General features: G+C 36.3%; 1 protein-coding gene across 1 annotated transcript; it reads left to right on the forward strand.

Moving 5' to 3' along the window:
- The first annotated feature begins 1,181 nt into the window (after positions 1–1,181).
- Positions 1,182–21,786, forward strand: cdan1 (codanin 1). The gene is made up of 28 exons (XM_051134021.1): positions 1,182–1,316; positions 3,199–3,878; positions 7,505–7,696; positions 7,776–7,966; positions 8,296–8,403; positions 11,068–11,146; positions 11,236–11,356; positions 11,430–11,539; positions 11,624–11,713; positions 11,814–11,889; positions 11,975–12,180; positions 13,986–14,118; positions 14,206–14,349; positions 14,427–14,593; positions 14,672–14,753; positions 16,313–16,402; positions 16,539–16,593; positions 16,711–16,844; positions 16,939–17,042; positions 17,157–17,306; positions 17,396–17,459; positions 17,630–17,708; positions 17,809–18,017; positions 20,309–20,416; positions 20,552–20,615; positions 20,711–20,871; positions 20,984–21,091; positions 21,198–21,786. The coding sequence occupies exons 1-28, from the start codon at positions 1,239–1,241 to the stop codon at positions 21,291–21,293; spliced, it is 3,879 nt and encodes a 1,292-aa protein (XP_050989978.1). The 5' UTR covers positions 1,182–1,238; the 3' UTR covers positions 21,294–21,786.
- The last annotated feature ends 757 nt before the right edge of the window (positions 21,787–22,543 follow it).

Consider the following 22,543-nt stretch of genomic DNA (forward strand, 5'->3'; position numbering starts at 1 on the left):
TGATGGATGTTTACACAATGTAACCTACTGTCAAGAAGTAGTAGTCAAACAGGCACACAAATAGCCCACAGGTAATGAAGGCACACCTGTGCATGCAGTGCAAACAAGCAATTCTTAACAATTGTCTGTGGTTCTGTCCGTAAAGAATAACAGGTTTCCAGTTTTCCATAGAGAAACTGTGGAGGTGATGGTCTCATTCTGTTTTGTTAACTATAGTTTGCTCACAATAACATTCTAGACAAATAAATATAGGGACCAATATAGGTGACAACATTGTTCTGTTGTATTTATTGAAGCACATAAAATTGTTTAGTTTACAGTCCTAAAACCCAGAAGAGAACTGCCACTTTTGAGTCATGACTCGAACTCTAAGAGAAGTAACACTCTCGAATTTACTGTTTATAGGTTTTCGAGAAACAATTTGTGATTCATGAATAAAAAAACATTACATTACTAAGACTGTCAGGTTTTCTACAACATAAAATGACACAGACACAGTGTTTTCTAAAAGTGTGGGTTGCTAACAACTTGCTAAACACAGTTTGTGATCGATATTTTAAAATAAAACATGAAAATCTCTTAACCTAATGTTAGCCTCAGACTTTATTTTGCTCTCAAGCTAAATCTAATTTCCCATGGGAACTCATGGCCATAGTCTTTCAGACTGAGGCAAATTGACGTTATGACTGAACAGCTCTGCTGTTCTAAATACAGTGATGATTTCATGGCTCTTATTCAAAGTAAACATCATAATTATTTTTTTTCCCAAGTGAAAATGAGGCTAGATGAGGATAGATGTACAGGCTGTCCAATAGGTTGTTCCATAACACATTTAATTCAGTGAAATTACCAACTGAGAATTAAATATGGCCCTGTGTTTGTTCTCTAGGGCACATCAGTCTTAAAAATCATGAAAACTCATAAAAGAAACAAGTACAAGTACAAACCAGTTTCACAGAACTTTTTACAGAACAAATTAAAAGATCAAATCTGTATCTTTAAAATTATACGTCTAAATATATTGGTTAGAAAACATGTTATTTGTATCACAAAACTAAATTCAAATAAATGAAAACAAGCATTTTCTATTTTTAAGTTTTATTCAACGAGCAAAGGCGAACTTTTATTTTGAAGTTCTGTCAATGTCGGCGGTGTTGTTGAGGTTTGCGCGCGCTGCACCGCTCAGCCAATCCCGGCTCTGACAAGAGGCACGTCACTCTCATGATCCTCAGAGCAGAATGGCGGCTATTTTGGAATCATTACTACTCAGTAAAGCGGAGTTAAGCGAGGCCGTGCTCTGGCTCAAAGGACAACACGTAAGAATTCACACCGTGCTGTGTTTCCTCTCTAATGCTGAGGCGTCTTACTGTCACTGCGTGGAGGAGTGCAAGAGTGTTTTTTTCCCGGAAATTCAGTCAGCTAATCTATAGCTACGTTAGCAAACAAACATTAAGGAGTTGCTTTAGTTTGTATGTGGATAGTAGTTTTGTTTTGGTTTTTAAGATGCATTTAAATTTTACATTTAGACGATACTGTTAACATCTTTGAGCAATAAGTGGGAACGCTGTCATCAACAAGTTTCTTTTTGGTGGGAAATTAAAAACATGTTTTGGGGAATGTAAATACTTCATACACTAAACCTGCCAAGTTGTTATACACTACCAGTCAAAAGTTTTTGAACAGTGAGGTTTTAATGTTTTAAAGAAGTCTTTTTTACTCACCAAGCATGCATTTTTTGATCTAAAGTGCAGAAACAAAGCACAAACAATACGTTTGTTGTAAATTTTTTACTATTTAAATAAAATAACTGCATTCTATTTCAATATATTTTAAAATTTATTCCTGTGTTTTCAAAGCTGAATTTTTAGCGTCATTACTCCAGTCACATGATCCTTTAGAAATCATTTGCTGATTTGCTGTTAAAGAAACTTTTATTATTATCAGTATTTAAAACAGTTGAGTACATTTTTTCAGGGTTCTTTGATGAATAGAAAGATCCAAAGATCAGCGTTTATCTGAAATAAAATCTTTTGTAACATTATAAACTATACCATTTAAAAGCTTGGAGCCGATATGTTTTTTGAGCAGCAAATCAGAATATTAGAATGGTTTCTGAAGGATCATGTGACTGGAGTAATGATGCTAAAAATTCAGCTTTGAAATCGCTGGACTAAAATGTATATATAATAAACATTTTAAATAGAAAACAGTTATTTTAAATAGTAAAAATATTTCAAAATTTTACTCCTTTTGCTGAAATTTGGATTAAATAAATGCAGGCATGGTGAGCAAAAGAGACGTCTTTAAAAAAAAAAAAAAAAAAAACATTAAAAATCTTACTGTTCAAAAACTTTTGACTGGTAGTGTATTTGTTGTGATTGAAAGTAATACAGTATTACATTTTCTTAAGATAATTAAAACTAAAATAAAAACTAAACTTTTTTTTACGATGTCTATACAGTGATGTTTTAGTGTTATTTATATATAGTATTATATTGTTTATTGATGTTTTGAGTTTTCATGAGTTTTAGTCATTTTATGTTTTTTTTTAAATTTTTTTTTAAATAATAACATTGTTCTGTTTTTAACTTTTAACTTAACCTTCAGTAGGTTTATATTTTTTTACTTATTTTTAGTTATTTTTAGCAAAGCATTTCTAACTTTTCTTCAGTTTTTTTTTTCAACATTTTATTTATTTTATTATTTCAGCATTCACGTTACTGAAATGTTACTGTTTCAGTTAACGATAGCAACACTGATAATATGATGTGAAATGGAGAAACATTTTACATGTAAAAATCCAAATAAAATTCTTTAATAATTCTAAAATCAACTAGAGGTTTAAATTTTAAATGAAATTTAATAGAGGTTTAATATTTCATACATAATGTGTCATGCAACTTACAGAATGTTTTAATTATTGCTTTTACATCAGATTAATTGTGATTTAGTTAAGAAATTCATATGAATACTTATAGTTATGTATTTATTTTGCTGAGAAATTACTTGTGTGCCAGATATTTTAATGTTAATTATTTCATGGCTGTTACATTTATAAGTCGTTTTGGATAATAGCATCTGCTAATGACTAAATGTAAATGTAATGTTTTTTTTGGTGGGGGCTCAGTTTTAAAATTCATTTAAATGTAGCCAGTGTCTTGAATCATGACTTAACTTTGTTTCTATTTGTTTTGGCAGGTTTGTGAATCCCAAAACTTTCCATTTAAGTTCAGCAAAGAAGAGTTTGTGCCTTTCCTATTGAATTTCTTGCGGGATCAGAGCAGTCAGACTTTGACCCATGGCCCCACCACACCTGCCAAGACCCCCAGCACCTCCAGATCTGTCAGGACTCAGGACTCTTCTGATCGTAGAGGCAACAAATCCACACCAGTTCAGGGTCCACGCAGTGCCAGTCGAGTCCAGCTCTTCTCTCCTTCCCCGTCCCAGTTGGGCGGGAGGAGTGAACAGGAGACCCCATTTACAGGCTCACAATGTTTGAGTGGCGTCAGTGCCTTCAGTAGCCCTTCCTTCAGCTCTGTTTCGAGCCCTGCTCCCCGCAACACCCCATCTGAGCGCCGCTCCGCCCAGCGGGCCAGTCTTGGCGACTTCATGACGTCACCCCCAGAGACCCAGCCCAGCCCCTCCGCACAGCAGCACAGAGGCCGCAGGAGGAGTGGGGGGTTTGGGGGGTGTGCGTCCGGCCGTCAGACGGGAACACGCGGTGCTGCGTCAGAGGATGGAGGTCGCTGGGATGGAGGTGGGAGGAAGAGCAGAGGTGTGGGGAGGATTGAACCAGTGTCACCTCCAACACAGGTGCAGCTCAACTTCAATAATTTGGAAGACTTCCCTCCAGTGGGTGCCTCCCAGTCATCACCAGTGTAAGTAAGGAGTCAGTGACTAATATTTTGGGTGTTGACCAATATTTGTTTTTCAGGGCCGATACCGATTATTACCGATCAAGTAGACCAATGTCCGATATTTTGAACCAATATATGGGCCATTTTACAGAATTGCTTCAAATGTGTCTTTTCCACAAATTTTGTATGTATGCAAGTTGTTTAATATCCAAGGTCCACATTTCTAGTAATTGTGCAGTTAAATCTCATATTGTATTTTCAGAAAGTTTTGAAATATTTTGTCCTCTCCCCAAATGCGTTACTACCGAAACACAGTAATATATAATTTAATAAGAAGGGTTACATTGACCTATTTAAAATTTTCCGTACATCATCTTTGTAAATATGTTTTTTTTCTATATTTTATGAAAAAGTTTCAGAGGTAAATCAATAACAATTACAATTTTAACAATATTTCAAGTGTGATTTATGAGATTTGTTGTATTTTGAATCCAATTTTTTTGTAAAAAGCTAAAAGTTGATCATACTGATTTCAAACTTAAGGATTCATTAGTTTAAATATAAAGTGAACCAAACACTATCATAACATCTAAGTTGATAATTCATTATAATTTATTTTTGACAAAACATCCCATGTTTTGGTTGTGACAGCACATTTTCGGTAGTGACAATAATGTTTTGGTAGCGACCACATCTAAATTTTAACTATAACTAAAATTTAGTTTATTTCCCCCAAATAAAGGATTGTGTGTTCCCGTTTGTCACTACCGAAACAATGATAGCATGTTTCAGTCGTGACTGTTACGGTAGTGACAATTTTATGAGATAACACCCAAAACAACAAAGATGTCACTACCAAAACTTCAACAAATGTTTTGGTTGTGACTCTTTTGCTAGTGACAATTTTAGATATTTTTGAACCTAGCTCAAAGATGCTAATCAACACATAGTTAGCTAGCACATTTCTGAAAAGTTGTATATAAAAACAAAATATTATAGAATAACTCCTAAAAAAGTGTTTAATTTTAGAAAAATGGTGTTCGTTAGTGACATTCTTTAAAGTTACACACAGACTTTTTTTTAGACTTTTGAACACATTTTTCTCAAAATTATGAGGCCTATCTACTCACCATGAGAGAGACACACATAAATATTTCTTGATTATAAATGTAGGGGTGTAGTTAAAGTCAGTTTTAGCCAATGGACTAAAACATGCACTGTTTCGGTAGTGACATGAAAAATGCGGGACACAAATTTTTATGTAAAGTTTAACAAATTACAAGGAAAAAATATTTTTTTTTTACTTTGCTTTAAAAAAAATAATAAAAAATTGAAAGATATTTTTAAAAACAACAATGGAATAAAATGCAAAAATTATTTCAATATCATTTTCATAAGTTGAAATGTAGGGGTTAGTGTTCGGGACGGCCACTTCCCAATTGAAAATACTCTCTAAATGATGATTTTATATTAAACTTACTAATATTTTAAATATTATTGTGGGTTTCAGTAGTTCAGGGGTCACCAAACTTGGTCCTGAGGGGCAGATGTCCTGCAGAGTTTAGCTCCAAATTGCCTCAACACACCTGCCTAAGAATTTCAAATATACCTAGCAAGACCTTGATAAGCTTGTTCAGGTGTGTTTGATTAGGGTTGCAGCTAAACTCTGCAGGACACCGGCCCTCCAGGACCACATTTGGTGACCCCTTCAATAGATAATAAAAGGATCTTGGTAAACATCTTTTTTGGTTGTGGGCCAGCAGTTTGCACCAATTCCCCAGAATGGCCCACATATGTCTGATGTGAAAGTGAAAATTAATGTCAGGCTTAAGAATAACAAGGGCTCTGACAAACACTTTCTTTAAATGCAAATTTACATGCACACCACTTTTTTTTTTTTCATGAATTAAATAACCGTCCTCACCTCCCTTACACACAGCCTTGTGGATCTGCTTGGGTCCTTGCTATCATGTAATTTCCTGTTTTATGATATTGTAGTTTTCTGTGATTTTTTTTTTTTTTTTTTTTTTTTTTTTTTTATTTTTTTACATTTTTGTAAATAATAAATAATTTAGAAATTTAGCTGCATATTTTTTAAATAATAGGAGAAAATGCACCAAAGTATTTATTATGTTTATTTAATATATATTTACTATTAAATGTTTCTTCATCATAATATCAGGACAGTTGCATCCCTCTGACTTTTTTACATGATGTCGTCTTAAAATATTAAAATGAATTTGCTACATTTAATCACATATTATCATGTTTGTTATAGTAAATGGTGAGTTCACCATGAGTCACCATGAAATCAAAATGGCCTGTTCTTTTTATAGAATATGTGCAGTGTTTATAATAAATTAAGTTATAAATGATCCAGTCAGTTCTTAGTGGATAAAATCAAATCATGCACTACCCTTTTTTGTTTTGTTTTTTTTTCCCTCCGAAGCTGTTGGCTCATATACATATCACAATAGGAAAAAAATGATGATTGCTATTTCTGGTTCATTCTGATTTTAAAGGGATAGTTCACCCAAATGAATTGTCATTAATTACTGACCCTCCAGTGTTGGGTGTGACTAGTTACTAAGTAAAGTGAGGGATTACTCTTATTTTTTCTGTAATTTAGTTAGTTACTACTTATGTAATAGAACTTAATACTGTTTACAAACTGTAAAACAGTTATATACAATACAACAGTGGATTTAACATAAAAATTTAAAGTCTAACCTTAAAATGCATGCTTTTTACGTACCCTTTTTACTTTAAATACTTGGAGTTCATAAGAATGTTGGTAACACTTTAGTGTCCAATTCTCACTATCAACTAGTTGGTTATTAGCATGAATATTCCTGATATATTGGCTGTTTGTTATTACTTATTCTGCAACACCTTATTTTAAATCCTGAATCCTACCCAATTCATACACAATGCTTAAACTTAACAACTACTTACCCAACACTGCTGACCCTCATGTCGATCCAAACCCGTAAGACCTTTGTTCATCTTGAGAACACAAACTAAGATATTTTTGATGAAATCTGGTAGCTTTCTGACGCTGCATAGACAAGAACGCAGCCACGTTCGAGGCACAGAAAGGTAGTAATTTTTTGAAACTATGAGAATACTTTTTGAGTGCAAAGAAAACAAAAATAACGACTTTATTCAGCAATGTCTTCTCTTTTGTGTCTCATTCCATGCATGCATGCATCAAAGACTGACACGGAAGAAAAGGAATTGTTAAAAGTCGTTTTGTTTTTTTGCACACAAAAGTATTCTGTTTGGGCCTTGAACGTGTCAGTTGCATTGCTGTCTATACAGGTTCAGAAAGCGCTCAGATTTCATCAAAAATATCTTAACTTGTGTTTTAAAGATGAAGGTCTTATGGGTTTGGAATGACATAAGGGTGAGTATTTAATGACAGAATTGTCATTTTTGGGTGGACTATTCCTTTAATATATTTTAAAACAATACAAAAATAGCTCACAGCAGTGAACATGACAATAAAATGGTTTGATACTCTCTGTATTTTAATTTTGCACATGCTATGGATGTTCTAAGTTAGTGGTACATACGTGTATTCATTGCATTTTCACTGTAAATATAATGTTAAAGATAAAACAGAAAACTTTCTCCTACTTTTCCAGAGCTACCAAGCCTTCAAGGAGAATCAACCCAACTCCTGTAAGTGCAGAGCGGCCTAACTCCAAACCTAAGAGCTGCTTCACGTCCACCCCGCTTAGCCTGCCTGCGAGCCCTCCTACAATACCAGAGAATACTGGGGCTGCTGGCAGTCCTCTCAGTTTGCAGGAAGAGAGGGAATTGCTTAGGAGAGAAAGGTATGTGTGGAATGTAAGATTTAGTTTGACTGATATCCCTGTGTTTATCTGTCACTAATTGCCCTGTTGTCTTCTCTAGGTCTAAACTTGCCCAGCAGACCAGCTCCCCACTGAAACCCACACCCATCTGTACCCCAACCAAAAGCACAGTGCATAGACAGGGATCAAAAGTGACCCCTGACCCCCAGTCACCTTGCCCTGACCCTAACAAAGTGACACAGAAATCAGAGCTTAATCTATTAGCCGAACTGTATTGTACATGCATTTCAGGTGAATGGCCTCTAGAGGGTGTTGTATACAGCTGTAATCTTTTACAGTTGATCAAAATTTGCTTGCAAAATTAATGGTTTTATTCAGCATACATTAAGGGTGACAGTAACGATTCTGCTTTGACATAACAGAAATATTTTTTTTTCTAAAATATATTACAATAAAAGACAGATTATTTTTTTCCTGTGTTTCTGATTAAATAAAAACAACCTTAGTGAGCAGAAGAGACTTAAATCTTACCAACCCTAAATTTTTGAACTGCGGTACATCATTTACATAAGCATAAGAATAAGATGTCTGTTTTAAATTTTAATGCATTTTGCTTTTAGAGAACCTGGTTCCGTGTGTCTTCCTGGAGCTGTTCTTTGTGCTGCAGCTCCTTACATCTCGTGGCGTGTCTGCGGAGGAAGGAATCAGTGTCTGTGAAGACAGCCCAGGTGAGTTTGATCGCATGCTGTGTCAGTAGTTTAAAGCTGATTCAATACAATAAGCTGTGTGACTACACTTACATGTTAAATCATGTTAAAGAGAGGTGTCATAAAGATGAGTCGTTTTATAATCCTGCTGTCATCGGGAGAGTACATCTTTAAAAATGCTTTACTCGTACATTATTCTGTGCTGGAAGCTACTTAATCAGTTAAGTACCTAGTCATTTTTTATTTTTTCCTTAAAGAGGCCATCAGATGCAAAGTTCACTCTTACATGTTGTTTGAACATTAATGTGTGTTGGCAGTGTATGCACACATCTACCCTATAATGATAAAATCCATGCAGTGGTTTTTAATTAATCTGTAAAAATAATATCCCCTTTTTCAAATCGAGGCTGCTGTCACCAAACGTCGCTGAACTTCGATTCACGAAAATAAACTGAATGAAAAGAGTCGGTACTGAGCATGTCTGAGTTTGAGGATGCTGCCTTTTGTTAAGCACTTGTTAATTTGCCTCGATAATAGTGATTAGAAGTCTGATTCGTTTCCATGGAAAGGTTCTTTCAGATAGATCGTTTTAATGAACCAGTTCAAAAATGATTCAGAAGTTATTTTATGGTGTAACTGGCTTATACTGTCCACATGAGCGCTACACAACCTAATTGATCATAATGTGTTCGAGGGTCCTATTTAATGCTATTTTTAACCTTTCTATCAGCCTGTGAAAATTCTGAAAGAAAGCGCTGAGAGCACAGATAAGTGGCCGAGAGCACGCCTGACTGACAGATAAACCACAAGCTTTTATATCAGTGTTGTTGTTAATGTTCTGGTTATTTTGTTACAGTGTAAGTTACAGTTTGTTAATTTTGTGCAACGCATACAGTTGAAGTAAACATCATTCATCTGAACTGTACACATGTCTTGTTTTATTCATGCAATAAACGCATGTCCACTGCTCAGCTGTGGGCTATGACTAATTTAATGGGCGATGCAGGAAAAAAAAAATTAAATAGAGATATCATAATTTTTAAAACCAAAGCTTCATATTATGATAAGGTTACTTTCTTTATGTTAAGACCTTTATGTCCTACAGTTATGGCGAAATTAGGTCCTCCAACCTAAAAAAAAACAAGAATCGAAAAAGAATCGAAAACAGGAATTGAGGAATTGATTCTTGGAGTCAAATCCCATCGATTCCAGAACCAGGAATCGGATTTGATTCCAAAATTTTCGGAATCGAACAGCCCTAATGTCGGCGCGCTGCCCACAAGGCTATTGTGCCGACACTGTTCAAAAACTTTTAACTGGTAGTTTTTTTTTTTTAAATTAAAGCAGTTATTATAAAAGGAAGCTTGTGATAATGCTAATAATGATACTATTATACTAATTTCATATGGCTTATATAATTCTACTAATTGTAATAAATGCATTTATAAATTTATTTATAAATTTATTATAATTAATAATAATGTACCATGACTTTCAAAACTGTTTTGTGGAGCTTGTCTACTGAAATTAAAGGAGAAATTTTCTTCCAGAACAAAAATGTACAGATAATTTACTCACCCCCTTGTCATCCAAGATGTTCATGTCTTTCTTTCTTCAGTCAATAAGAAATTGTTTTTTGAGGAAAATGTATCAGGATTTCTCTCCATATAATGGACTTCTATGGTGCCTGAGTTTGAACTTCCAAAATGTAGTTTAAATGCAGCTTCAAATGACTCTAAACGATCCCATCCGAAGAAGAAAGATCTTAGCTAGCAAAACAATCGGTCATTTTCGAAACAAATTGACAGTTTATATTCTTTTTAACCTCAAATGCTCATCTTGTTTCTGATCTTGGAGACACTGATAAGCATTTTGAGGTGTGTTTGATAAGGGTTAGAGCTAAACTCTGCAGGAAAGTGGATCTTGTTGGCCAGATTTGAGGATCCCTTCACTATAGCCTCAGTTTCAGTTATTTTAATAAAAATAATACAATTTATATACTTTTTAATGCCAGATGCTCATCTTGTCTTACTCTGCCTGGGCTGTTTTTGTTCTGGTTCATGACAGTTAGTGTATGTCGAAAAACTCCCATCTCATGTTCTCCCTCAACTTTGAAATCGTCCTATGTCACTGTTTTACCTTTTTAGGGGTGTTTGATCTTCTTTGCATGTTCACTTTGCAAAGACTGGGTCGGTACTTCTGCAGCGATGTAGGATGATTTTGAAATGATTTTTGAAGTTGAGGGAGAAAATACGGCCAGAGTTTTTCAACATGCCCTAACTGTCTTCAGTCAGAATACACAGAGTTCAGGGAGAGAAAGACAAGACGAGCGTTTGAGATTAAAAAGTATTTAAATTATTTTTTAAAAATGAAAATAACTGATCGTTTCGCTTGATAAGACCCTTCTTTCTCGGCTGGGTTTATTTACAACCGCATTTGGGATCATTTGAAGCTGCATTTAAACTGCCTTTTGAAAGTTTAAAATCGGGGCACCATGTCAGTCCATTATATGGAGAAAAATGCTGAAATATTTTCCTCAAAAAAAAAAATTTCTTAACTACTGAAGAAAGAAAGACATGAACATCTTGGATGCCAAGGGGGTGAGTACATTATATAAGTGGACTTCTCCTTTAAGTTCTGTGATGATGAATTTAATCTGTGTGCTGTTTGTTTATGTTGTTGTAGATGTGCTGGAGAAAGCTTACCTGGGAAATGTCCACAACTGTGTGTATTTTTCTGTGAGGGTGTTGGAGAATCAGTTCGAGTAAGTCTAATTATTCTTTAATTACTGCTTACTGCCTTGGATTGCTCTCAGAGTGCCTGACTTTCTGTCTTTTCTTATCTGTTTGTCAGGTTGGTGTCACACCTGGACAAATGCACGCTACGGCTTCTGTCTGAGAATGAGAGAGTCGGGACTTTCTCTTCTTCACTCAGAGATCGCCTGGCACAAGCTCAGGACAACTGTACAGCTAAAGTAAGCATTAGTTCAAAACAACCAATAAGTTACATTTGAAAGCTCATGCTAATTAATCCACTCACTTCCTCAGGTGATCCCCAGTCCACCCTTGTTCGTTCATTCAGTCCCATTTCAGCCCGCTACAGACAACCGCTCTAATTTTAGCAGTGACAGGGCCTTCCACACGTTTAAAAAGCAGAGGTACGCTGCATACCATAAATATTTTTCAGATGTATGTAACGTTTCAGGTCGTTTATCAGTTTGTGTGTTTTCTGCTGCCCATAGGGATGTGTTTTATGGACTTCTCAGAGAATGGGAGGACTCTCATAAGGAACCTGGCTGGGAGTTTGAGGCTGCATTAGGCAGTAGAGTCAGGTGATCTGTTTATTTTATACTAACAAGTTTTTTCTTTGTCCTCCCTTAGTCATTTAATATTGTGATTCCCATTGTGAAATTTTCTAATTTATACCTGCAGAATGATGGTCAGTCAGCTCACAGCAGCAGGAAGCCATTCTCACTTTGCTAGACTCTTCCAGAAACAGCTGATCCAGGTGAGCCACAATGGCTGATTATTCTCACATTTCCTTTTATTTTCTCTCTGGCTATTTTATCTCCTCTCTATGCTTTTTTGTCTAGATGTGCAAAGGCCCCTGTGTGCTGGGCTCCTCCAGTGATGCCCCTGATGCCGACCTGCTGGGCATGCTGGGAGCAGACAGCCTGGGTCGCCTGAAGCGTCTGCAGCAGCGTCTGGTCCAGCCTCAAGGGCTCATTGGCCCCTGCCCTCCACCATCCTTTCCTGGCCATCAGGACTTCTTCAAGTGCTTCCTTCAAACAGCCAGCTGGTAAATGTTGTCACAGGCCTTGAACTTTAAAAAGTTTGAGTGCAGATTAATTTCCTGTGTTGATATCACTGTTGAAACGGGAAGCGCGCAGGACTGATCAAAGTGCTTGTCCCTTTGTTTAAATAGCAAATAGTTATTTGTTTACATCACAGCACAGCAAAATCACAGCTTGGTGAAATGCTGGGCAAAAGCAATAGAGACACTTTCAAAATGCTTGCCAAAGCTACATTTAAAAACATACAGTAATTGTAATATTGTAAAATATTGTTTAATTTAATTTAATCACTTTTCTGTTTTAATATACACTACCAGGCAAAAGTTTTTGGATGGTAAGATTTTTAGTGTTTTTCTTTTAAAGACGTCTTTTCTGTTCGCCAAGTCTGCATTTATTTGATTCAAAGTACAGCAAAAACAATACAATTTGGAAATATTTTAACTATTTCAAATAACTGCTTTCTATTTAAATATATTTTAAAATGTAATTTATTCATGTGATTTCAAAGCTGAATTTTCAGCTTTCATTACTCCAGTCACATGATCCTTCAGAAATCATTCTAATATTCTGATTTGCTGCTCAAAAAATATTTATTATTATTGTTGAAAACAGCTGAAAACATTCCTTTAATGAATAGAAAGTGCAGAAGAACAGGATTTATCTGAAATAGAAACCTTTTGTAACATTATATACATATATATGTATGTGTATATAATAAAAAAATATATGTGTGTGTGTATGTATATATATGTATATGTGTGTGAGTGTATATATGTGCATAACAGTTTTAAATATTGATGATGATGATGATGATAATAATAATGATAAAAAGAATTATTGAACAGCAAATCAGCATGTTAACGATTTCTGAAGGATCATGTGACACTGAAGACTGCAGTAATGATGCTGAAAATGTAGCTTTGATTACAGAAATAAATTACATTTTAAAATATATTCAAATAGAAAGCAGTTCATTTAAATATTTAAAATATTTTATAATTTTACTGTTTTTGCTGTACTTTGGATCAAATAAATGCAGGCTTGGTGAGCAGAAGAGACTTCTTTAAAAAAAAAACAATACAAATCTTACTGTTCAAAAACTTGACTGGTGGTGTATTTTAAAATGGAATTACATAAAATGATTAAAAGTCAGGGTCTCATGAGAACCAAATCAGCATTTTAGAATTATTTCTGAAAGATCAAGAAACATTTCTTATTTTTATCATTGTGGAAAACAGTTGCTGCATAATATTTTTGTGGAAACTGTGATTGTTTTTTCCAGGGTTCACAAAAGAACAGCATTTATTTGACACAGAAAGCTTTTGTAAATGTCTTGACTGTCAATTTTAATAAATTTCAGTGCATCCTTGCTTATAAAAGTATTACGTTCTTAAAAAAAAAAAAAAAAAAAAAATACTTGACTGACCCAAAACACTAGTGTATACCTGCAATTTAATTTTGAGTTAAAGAGATAGTTCACCCAAAAATGAAAAATCTGTCATTAATTTGTCATTTCTCACCCTCGTGTCATTTCAACCCTGTAAGACCTTCGTTCATCTTCGTAACACAAATTAAGATATTTTTGATGAAATCTGAGAGCTTTCTGACCCTGCATAGACAGCAATGCAACTGACAAGTTAAAGGCCCAGAAAGGTAGTCAGGACATCATTAAAATAGTCCATGTGACATCAGTGGTTTAGCCATAATTTTATGAAGCTACGAGAATACTTTTTTGTGTATAAAGAAAACAAAAATAACAACTTTATTTAATTTTGTTGCTTGGCTCTAATTCCTGTTATCTTTATACTAGCTGTCAGCTAAACCAGCACCTGAAAGATGGTCTATGTCAGCAGCTGCTGAAGCTAGATGAGGTTTCCATCTTCGGTCCAGATGCCAGCCCTGCCCGGGGAGAGGAGACAGGTGATGGAGACATGGAGCAGCAGGTTAGAAAAACAGATATTCTCACACTCTGAAGACATCAGAGGCTTTGATTAAGTTTTAAAACTCAAATCTGTGGTCTTTTGTTTTAGGATGAGAAGCAGCGTTTCTCCTCTGTGCTTCTTACGGCTCGACTTCTGGCCAAGTTTTTGGGCTTCGTCTCTTTCCTGCCTTACCAGACCTCTGAGCTGCCATCAAGAGACATACAGGATGCTGCAATCACTCTGCGGAGCAAGGTATGCATTGTGTAGGGGCAAGATTTTATTTATGGATTTTTAACAACCTAATTTGCTTTATATGTGTGTATTGTCAGAGTTCTCCAGTACTGGATGTTTGTGCGGTGTTGAGGAGTTCAGTTCTTCGGAGACGCACCATTCTGACAGTGCCCTGGATGGTGGAGTTCCTGTCCATGCTCGATTACGTGGGGCCATTTCTTCCTTGTTACAGGACTGCTCTGTGCCTTCTGCTCCAAATCTACAAGTGAGTTTATCAAATGCTTGTCAAAGATAATCTTTGTTTGTGATTGTGCTGTTAATTGTGTCTATGTGTGTGTTTCAGGAGGATGGTACTGGGTCGAGGAGGGGAGCTGTGTTACATGAATCAGCTGCTCATGGTGGCAGTTTTGGGTTGGCTGTTCCAGGTGAGATATCTCGTTTTAAGTGAGGCTTAATTAATTGTCTGAGTATAAAATAAAATACCATCATTTCTCTTTTTACTTTGCAATTTAACGGTTACTTTTCTTAAATGAGTCTCCGAAATAAGACGCAACAAATGAGCATGATGTCACGTATGAGGAGCGAGTGTGGGGAGTCACGCCATCATTTTCTGAAGTCTCTGTTTTAGCCCATTTACACTGAAACACAACCCTGGAACTAAAATGGGGTCTGTAGCGTTTTCGAAAAGTCTCTCTTTTCAAGGGTCAAAAAAACCACCGGAGTAGTGTAAACAACAGGCGTAACAATAGCAAAAGTTCCACGTTTTAAAGCAAAAGCGCACTAGTGTAAACATACCCTAAACTAAATGATTCACAATATGTGAAGTTTCGATTCAAGTCAAATGATTTGCAATCGTGATCTGATCTGAAATAATGGTTCATGGTTCACGAATCATTATTCAGATTGGAACCTCAGAGTGTGGATCGCAAGTCTTTTACTTTACATCGGACTTCGGATTGCAAATCATTTGATTCAGTTTCAGACTTCAGTGAGGGTTCGCGAATCATTTGACTCAGTTTGGGACTTCGGAGCACATATGGTGAATCACTTGTTTCAGATAAGGATTTCGGAGCAGTTTCATGAATCTTTTTCAGAGTTTTTTTTTCTTAAATGGTAAACCATCAAGGCAGTAAACATCAAAACATCAAACCATCAAGTATACACAAATACAAATCCCTTAAGAAAATTAACTGTGGTTTTCCTATAGTAAAGTGTACGTTGTAATACTATAGCAATAATACTTTGCATGTGCTGCTTTATTTTTGCCATTTTTATTAGTATATTTTTATTTATTTACTTTTTAAAATTTATTTACTTATTTTACTTTTTTAAAATTGGAAAAAACACATTGATTGAAAAAAAAAAAACATAGTGCATGAAAAGTCCTTGAAAGTCTTAGAATTTCATTTTACAGTATCTGTACAAACCCTGTCATTACATATAAGCTGAAATAAAACTGGGTGGTGTGACTGTATAAAATTCAACTAGTGGAGACTCTGTTGGTAATATCTACAGGGTGACTTTTGAAAATTAACACCAGGGTGAAAGCTATTGCTACTTTGCAAAAAACTGTTGCAGATGGGGACCTTCAATGGGTAAGGCTGTTTACACAACTGGACAAAATTAGTGCCATCATTTATTATAAAGACCAAAAATATAACTAAAATATAACAAAAATATAAATATTATAACTTTTTTTTTTCTCAAAAATGCACCCAAAATGTCTACTTTTACAGTCAAAGCTGTTGTGAATGCAAAAATAACTGGGGTCTTTTTCCACTTCTGCTAACTAAAAGAGGTCTAAGTTTGGTAAAGAGCGGCAAAACATGACTTAATTATTACATAATTAATTTAATCATTTAATAGTTTGTTCTTCATACACTGTTGAAGATAAGAGCAGCTTTTTTTTCTAATGCATTGTGATAATAATTTATCATATGTGCTATAAACCTCTCAAATCATTCTGTAACTGTTCCTGTTTTAGATCCCTATCTTCCCTGAAGATCTCTTCTTCAGCACAGATGTAAAGGAAGAAGTTAAGGAACTGGAGAATATTATAAGCTCTCAAGGGCTGGTAAGCAGATCACTGATTTGTTTTGCTTGTTTTGGATACGTTTAACTTTTTCCTTTAAGGAGGGAAAGAAGTTTTATATATCTTTTCTTTTATCCTGAGTTTACAATATGTATAATACTGTCTGTTTACTTTTCAGGACACCCTCTCATTAGTGGACCAACAGCTTCTCTACACTTGCTGTCCATATTTAGGTGAGCGTGAACTGTTCGGAAAAAAACATGCTTAAAATTATGTATTCTACCAAGCTTTGGTTGGAATAAATTCCAGTTGAGGGTGATGGAGGTATCTTTATGCCACTCTTTTTGCAGGGGAGTTTCGTAAACTTCTTGCTGCTTTTGTGGCCGGTAGTACATCTAAGAGCGGAGGCTTAATTCGCAAGATCACCCCCACATCTGCAGAACCGAGGGGACCGTCTACCACCCGTTCACAGCAGAAACTTCAGGTACGCTTCCAGCAAATGCCTTCCATCTGTCGAAGATTTCCGGGCATGTCGTCCATGTGCGACCGTTCATGTCTTTCCATGTGTTTTAACATAGGTTGACCTGGAACAGGCCTTCTTTCACAACCAGCCCCCATCTCTCAGACGCACTGTAGAGTTTGTTGCTGAAAGAGTCGGTTCCAATTGCGTCAAACACATCAAGTCAGTCTGCCACCGTTTTGTCAGTTTTTTGGCTTTTTCTGTGTGTTAGTCCATGTAAGTTGATTAAGATTTGCTTTTCATCATTTCATATTTTCTTAACTCTGTGTGTGGTAGGGCTACGCTTGTGTTGGAGCTTGTGAAGGGTGGAGAGAAAACTCTCAGAGATAGTTTGGGTTTGGAGGGTGTCAACACAGCCAAGCTAAACGATTCTATCTGTGCTCAGCTGTGTGATGCAGGCATGCAGACTCTAGAGAAAGCAACCAGGTCAGCAGCTCTCTTCTCTCATTACATATACATCATGTTGTTGGACAAGTTTTGGACTAGTTGTCCTCGGTTACATCCTTTCATGATAGGTTCTGCAGTGAGAATGCTCCTGGAGCTGTCAGAGTACTTCTTCCTCTGGAGACCTCTCCTTCTGTGAGTAAAACAGCCATTATTCATAAATTCAGCGGAGAGATGCTCAAACATAGTGTTTGTCTTGTGCGTACAGTGTTGTACAGTATTGCTTTTTTGGTCATCTTATTTCCTGATTAATTTTAGTTCATTTATTTACTGTGATATGATTTATATTTTGTGGTTTGGTTTAGGTCCTGACCACTGCTGAGAGCATCACCACTCGTTTGGCTATAGAAAAGGCTTGCAGCTGGCTCTCCTCCAACATCACAAGTAGAGAAGCCTAATTTTACTGACATTTTAAAAAGGGCAAATGCTCCATTACTTATTTTGTATGTTTTCTGAAATATTCCTCTTTGAATTTGTCCCTCAGCACTGCTAAAGAGGGAGTGGAAGAGTGCGTTTGAGAGGGTGATGAAGAGTGTGCCTTTATCCGTCACTTTGGACACTGAAGAGGGCGAGGGATCGGGCAGGAGTCAACAGGTCCAGAGGAGTACCTCAGGGCTCAGTGCTGGGTCTGCTTGTGTTTCAGACTGTACCCATAAAGTTCCACTGGGATCAGAAGTCATGATTGAAATAAAGGTGAATACTGCTAATAGGGTGTCAGAAAAGTGGCACAGATGAGTTAAAACAGATTAATAGAAAGGGAACTTCGGGTATTTAAGTGCCCCAATGACCCAGTCTGTTGTGATTGGTCTACTGCATGCAGCGCATGTCGGAAACCCATCACCATTACTTAGCCCACAGCTCATTGGTAAACACCCAAACAGTCATGATGTATGTGTTAGTCCAACGCAGAAATGTATTGATAAAGCACTGCAGTTTGTTAACCAACGTATTGTGCTATTCTTTATCATAACTCCAAGTAATAACATTGACAAACATTCACTATTCATCGACACATTTCTAGACAGTTGTGAGCGAACAAATATTGCTGTTAGCCGGTTAGCCAGAGACCTACAAGCAGCGTGGAGTGAACACAACACACAACTAAATATGTATTTTGCATGCTACAGAGTGCATGAGAGCAACAATTTTTGAAGGAATTTTCTGATAATTTACTCACCCCAAGATAAGCCTGTCTTTCTTCAGTCGCAAAGAATTGAAGGTTTTTGAGAAAACATTCCAGGATTTTTCTCCATATAGTGGACTTCAGTGGTGCTCAACAGATTGAATGTTAAAAATGCAGTTTAAATGCAGCTTCAAAGGACTCTAATCGACCCAGACGAGGAATAAGTGTCTTATCTAGTAAAACAATGTTTTTTTTTTTTGTTTTTTTTTAAAGTAATATTTATACACTTTAACCACAAATGCTCATCTTGTCTAGCTCTGCGATGCATATTCACACTCTGTGCACTCCGGTTCAAGACAGGGTAGGTCTCATTTTCTTCTTCAACTTCTAAATCATCCCACTTCACTTTTATTTATTTATTTATTTATTTATTTATTTTTTTGTAAAGGGTGTTTGACCCTCCTTGCACATTCACTTTGTAAACACTGGGTTGGTACTTCCGCAGCGATGTAGGATGATTTTGAAGTTGGAGAGGATAAAATGAGATGGGAGTTTTGGGACATACCCTAACTGTACCCTAATGGATTTTACCTCACATTGCAGAGCACAGCATCTTCTTGAGTGTTTGATGAAGGGGCGTTCAAGTTTTCCTGGGCAACAAGTGGGCAGGGAATAAGACGTCAACATGACAGCTTGGGATTCGTTTTAAAAACGACTCGTTTAAATGACTCTGAGGCTTTTTTTTTGGTCAGAGAGACAACTTTATAGAAGATGCATTTTTAGATTTAAAATTTAGTGATGTTTTCATTCACACAGCAGTGTTACACACTGCGTGAAAGGTAATTTTCAAAAATACATAATAGGGGCGCGCTAAAACTTGTATGTCTTAATATAATGTAAATGATGTCTCTTACTGAAATATGTAGTAGAAAACCCATGAAAGATTTATGTTTTTGAAACATCGTTTTAAACATATTTTGAACTATGGGGGCGCCATTAGTTCAGTTAAATGGTTGCACTCTGTGAACTATTGGCGCTATCTTATGCTATTTTTACCACAACACAACTTATAATACACAAATCAGAAAATAAAATACTGATACATTGACCATAGCTACTGAAATAGCTTACAGGGGGCAATGGATATAAGCGTAGGCTTAAAACAAATGCCGTAGCACGTTTTTTGTTGTTTTTTTTTGTTTTTTTCCCCACAAGAAATCTAAACGCCCCCTGATATCAAGTGAAATTAGCTCTGAGACACTCCTTCAGTGGCTGTGGCATCATGATAAGCGCCGACAGGTTTACAATCCTGCATAGATGGCATCTAGCGTTTCTTGTCTCTGCCCTTTGTAAGCTCTTTTAGTAGCTGTGGTCTACTAAACGCCTCAATGGCATCAGGGCTAAAGTGGAGAAAACAAAGACATGGGTCTTTAGGAAGTTTTATTTGTCCACAGACATCTTCCCATTCTTTTCTCCTCATTTTATCGCTAGGAAAAGCAGTGAAGATTTACATTACTTCTCTTGTTGCCCTTCGACTGAAAATTACAACCAAAAGTCGCACAATGTGGCATCAGTATTTTCCGGGTTGTGTTGCACTAAAAATAGCAACGATAGCGGTAGTAGCTCACCAAGTGCATTTCACTTAATTGAAATAATGGCACCCCGGTTGTCCAAAATATGTACAAAACGACGTGGATTTTTTTTTTTAATAATGTAAATTTTCCTACTATATATTTCATTTACATTATATTAAGCCATACAAGTCTTAATACTCGGGGTTCACTTGGTAGTTATGGTAATTTAGGGTAATTGTTTTAATATAAGCGAGTCAGATCACAAACCATGTTATCTCATGTTTCAGGAGGTTCTGAGTGTTGCTGTAGGACCCAGATCTGATGAGGAGGTTTTCACTGTTCATCAGATTGAGTGTCTGCTGGACAGAGTGGGACAAACACTTGGATGCAGAAAGGTGATCAGAACCCCATACCTCCCCTTCAGCATACTTGATTCAAAACTTCATAACCACATCACTCAAGGCTTTTAGTACTTTATTTTGAACTGTTTGCTTACACATTATCTCTCTGTTGTCCCGGTCTGTTTTTAGCTCCTCTCTCCCGTGGTTGAGCAGATGTTGTTGCGTTGTACTGTTCAGCTGGCCTGCAAAATTGGTAAGATGGCAATTCATGGAAAATTGAGAACAGCACATGAAGATGCTGAACATTAATATCCTATCTTGTTTGTTTGGGTTTGTTTCCATGTGCAGTATCCGGGGAGCTGCCACTTGTGTCTTCAGACGAGGGCAACAGGAGACCTGCTCTTCTGGAAATGTTTCTAGCTCTGTGGGCTTGGACTCCCTCTCCACCTCTGCACCTTCTCCTTAGTGAACCCACTTTGACTGCCATTCTTAGTGCCACAGATAGTGAGGTAAAACTGAAGATCAAACTTTGATGTTGATGCTATAACCCTTATTCTATGTAAACGTTAACAACACTGGTGAACCGGTGATTAAATTGTGCTTTATTCTTTATTATCCTAGAGAACTGACTACCTGTTCCTGATAAGACAGCTAATAGAGAGGGGTCTCTTAGGAGAAGAGGAAGTGAGGACCAACTGGCCAAAGCTGTCAGTGTTATCTTGGCCAGAGGTAATTGCTTCTTACATATGATGTGTGTTAGCTCAATTTAGAGCTTGCAAAACATTACGTTTTGAGGTTGGAATTCTCACAAATCACTGTCTGATTGCTCTTGTAGGAGTCTGTAGAGAAGTTTCAGCAGCTTTCTCTGGCCACCCAGTTCCCATTGCCTTCACTGCCAAACCACAGGGACACACTGCAGGTCTCTCAATAACCGCTAGGGGGACACATGAGTCTACATTACCAACTGTACACATGAATTGCAGCCAAACACTATTGTATTAATGGGCAACCTGTGATGCATATTTGAAGAAAAGAAAGAATGTTTAACCTGCAATATATATGATTTTAAAACTATTTTAAAGTCTGATTTATTGTTAGTTGCAAGGAAAGGATTTGCTGCTTAAAATGCTGAGTTGATAGACCAGATAAACCTTTAAAACACATTTCGTGGGGAAATTTTAGCAGGGCTTTGCCAGTTTTCACTCAGTAGAACAAGATAAAGACCATTCACTGTGCTTTCTTGTCATTTATGAAATCCTATTTATTTGTTTTAAGTGTATGTAAATGTTTTTCTGCTTGTTGGTTGGTTGGTGAGTGTGTCTGTTTGTCTGCGTTTCTTAGTCTATATTTGCAGAAAATTTGCACTTTTCATGATGGACAGTGTTTTCATCTGTTTAATGCTAAATCTATCTAATGTAATAAAATGTAATTTTGTGAATATGCGTAAGTGTCTTTCATGCGTTCTCATTAGATTTATATCTCAGCTGGAGTCCATATGCAAGGCTGCACTAATGACAAATTTCATGGGAATTGACCGTTTTAAATTTTTGGTTAAGTCAGGGAAGGAAAGTATTATAAGGAAAATTCATGTTTCACTATAAATAATGACTCTCTGTGTCATGAATTATGCATAATTTGTGCATAAATTATTAGTTTACTTCCAGAATAAAAATTTCCTGATAATTTACTCACCCCATGTCATCCAAGATGCTCATTTACTTCTTTCTTCAGTCGAAGGGAAATTAGGGTTTTTGAGGAAAACATTTCAGGATTTTTCTCCATATAGTGGACAATGGGAACCAACAGATTGAAGCTGCAAACTGCAGTGTCAATGCATCTTCAAAGGGCTCTACAAGATCCCAGCCGAAGAATAAAGGCCTTATCTAGCGAAACAATCTATCATTTTATTATATATATATATATAATTTGTTTTTTTCATCCACAAATGCTTGTCTTGCACTAGCTCTATGGTTTAAAAAGTTAAGGTAGGAAAAACTTAGTCTCATTTTCTCCTCCAACTTCAAAATCTCCTCCAAATCAAACGTTTTAGCTTTTTTTGTAAACAGCTTTTGACTTTCTTTGCACATCTGCTTTTTAAAAGCAGGGTCGCTACTTCCACCTATGTCACGTGATCTTTACAACGTGACTACTTATTGCCTTTAAGTTGTGCTAGTGTAAGAC

The sequence above is a fragment of the Labeo rohita genome, chromosome 17 (assembly GCF_022985175.1).
Source record: "Labeo rohita strain BAU-BD-2019 chromosome 17, IGBB_LRoh.1.0, whole genome shotgun sequence".
Taxonomy (NCBI): domain Eukaryota; kingdom Metazoa; phylum Chordata; class Actinopteri; order Cypriniformes; family Cyprinidae; genus Labeo; species Labeo rohita.

Coding starts and splice junctions, on each gene's coding strand:
- cdan1 (XM_051134021.1), top strand. CDS start 1,239: ATGGCGGCTATTTTGGAATCATTACTACTCAGTAAAGCGGAGTTAAGC. Junction 11,540..11,623: donor CACACGTTTAAAAAGCAGAG/GTACGCTGCATA, acceptor TGCTGCCCATAG/GGATGTGTTTTATGGACTTC. Junction 11,890..11,974: donor TCCAGAAACAGCTGATCCAG/GTGAGCCACAAT, acceptor TTTTTTGTCTAG/ATGTGCAAAGGCCCCTGTGT.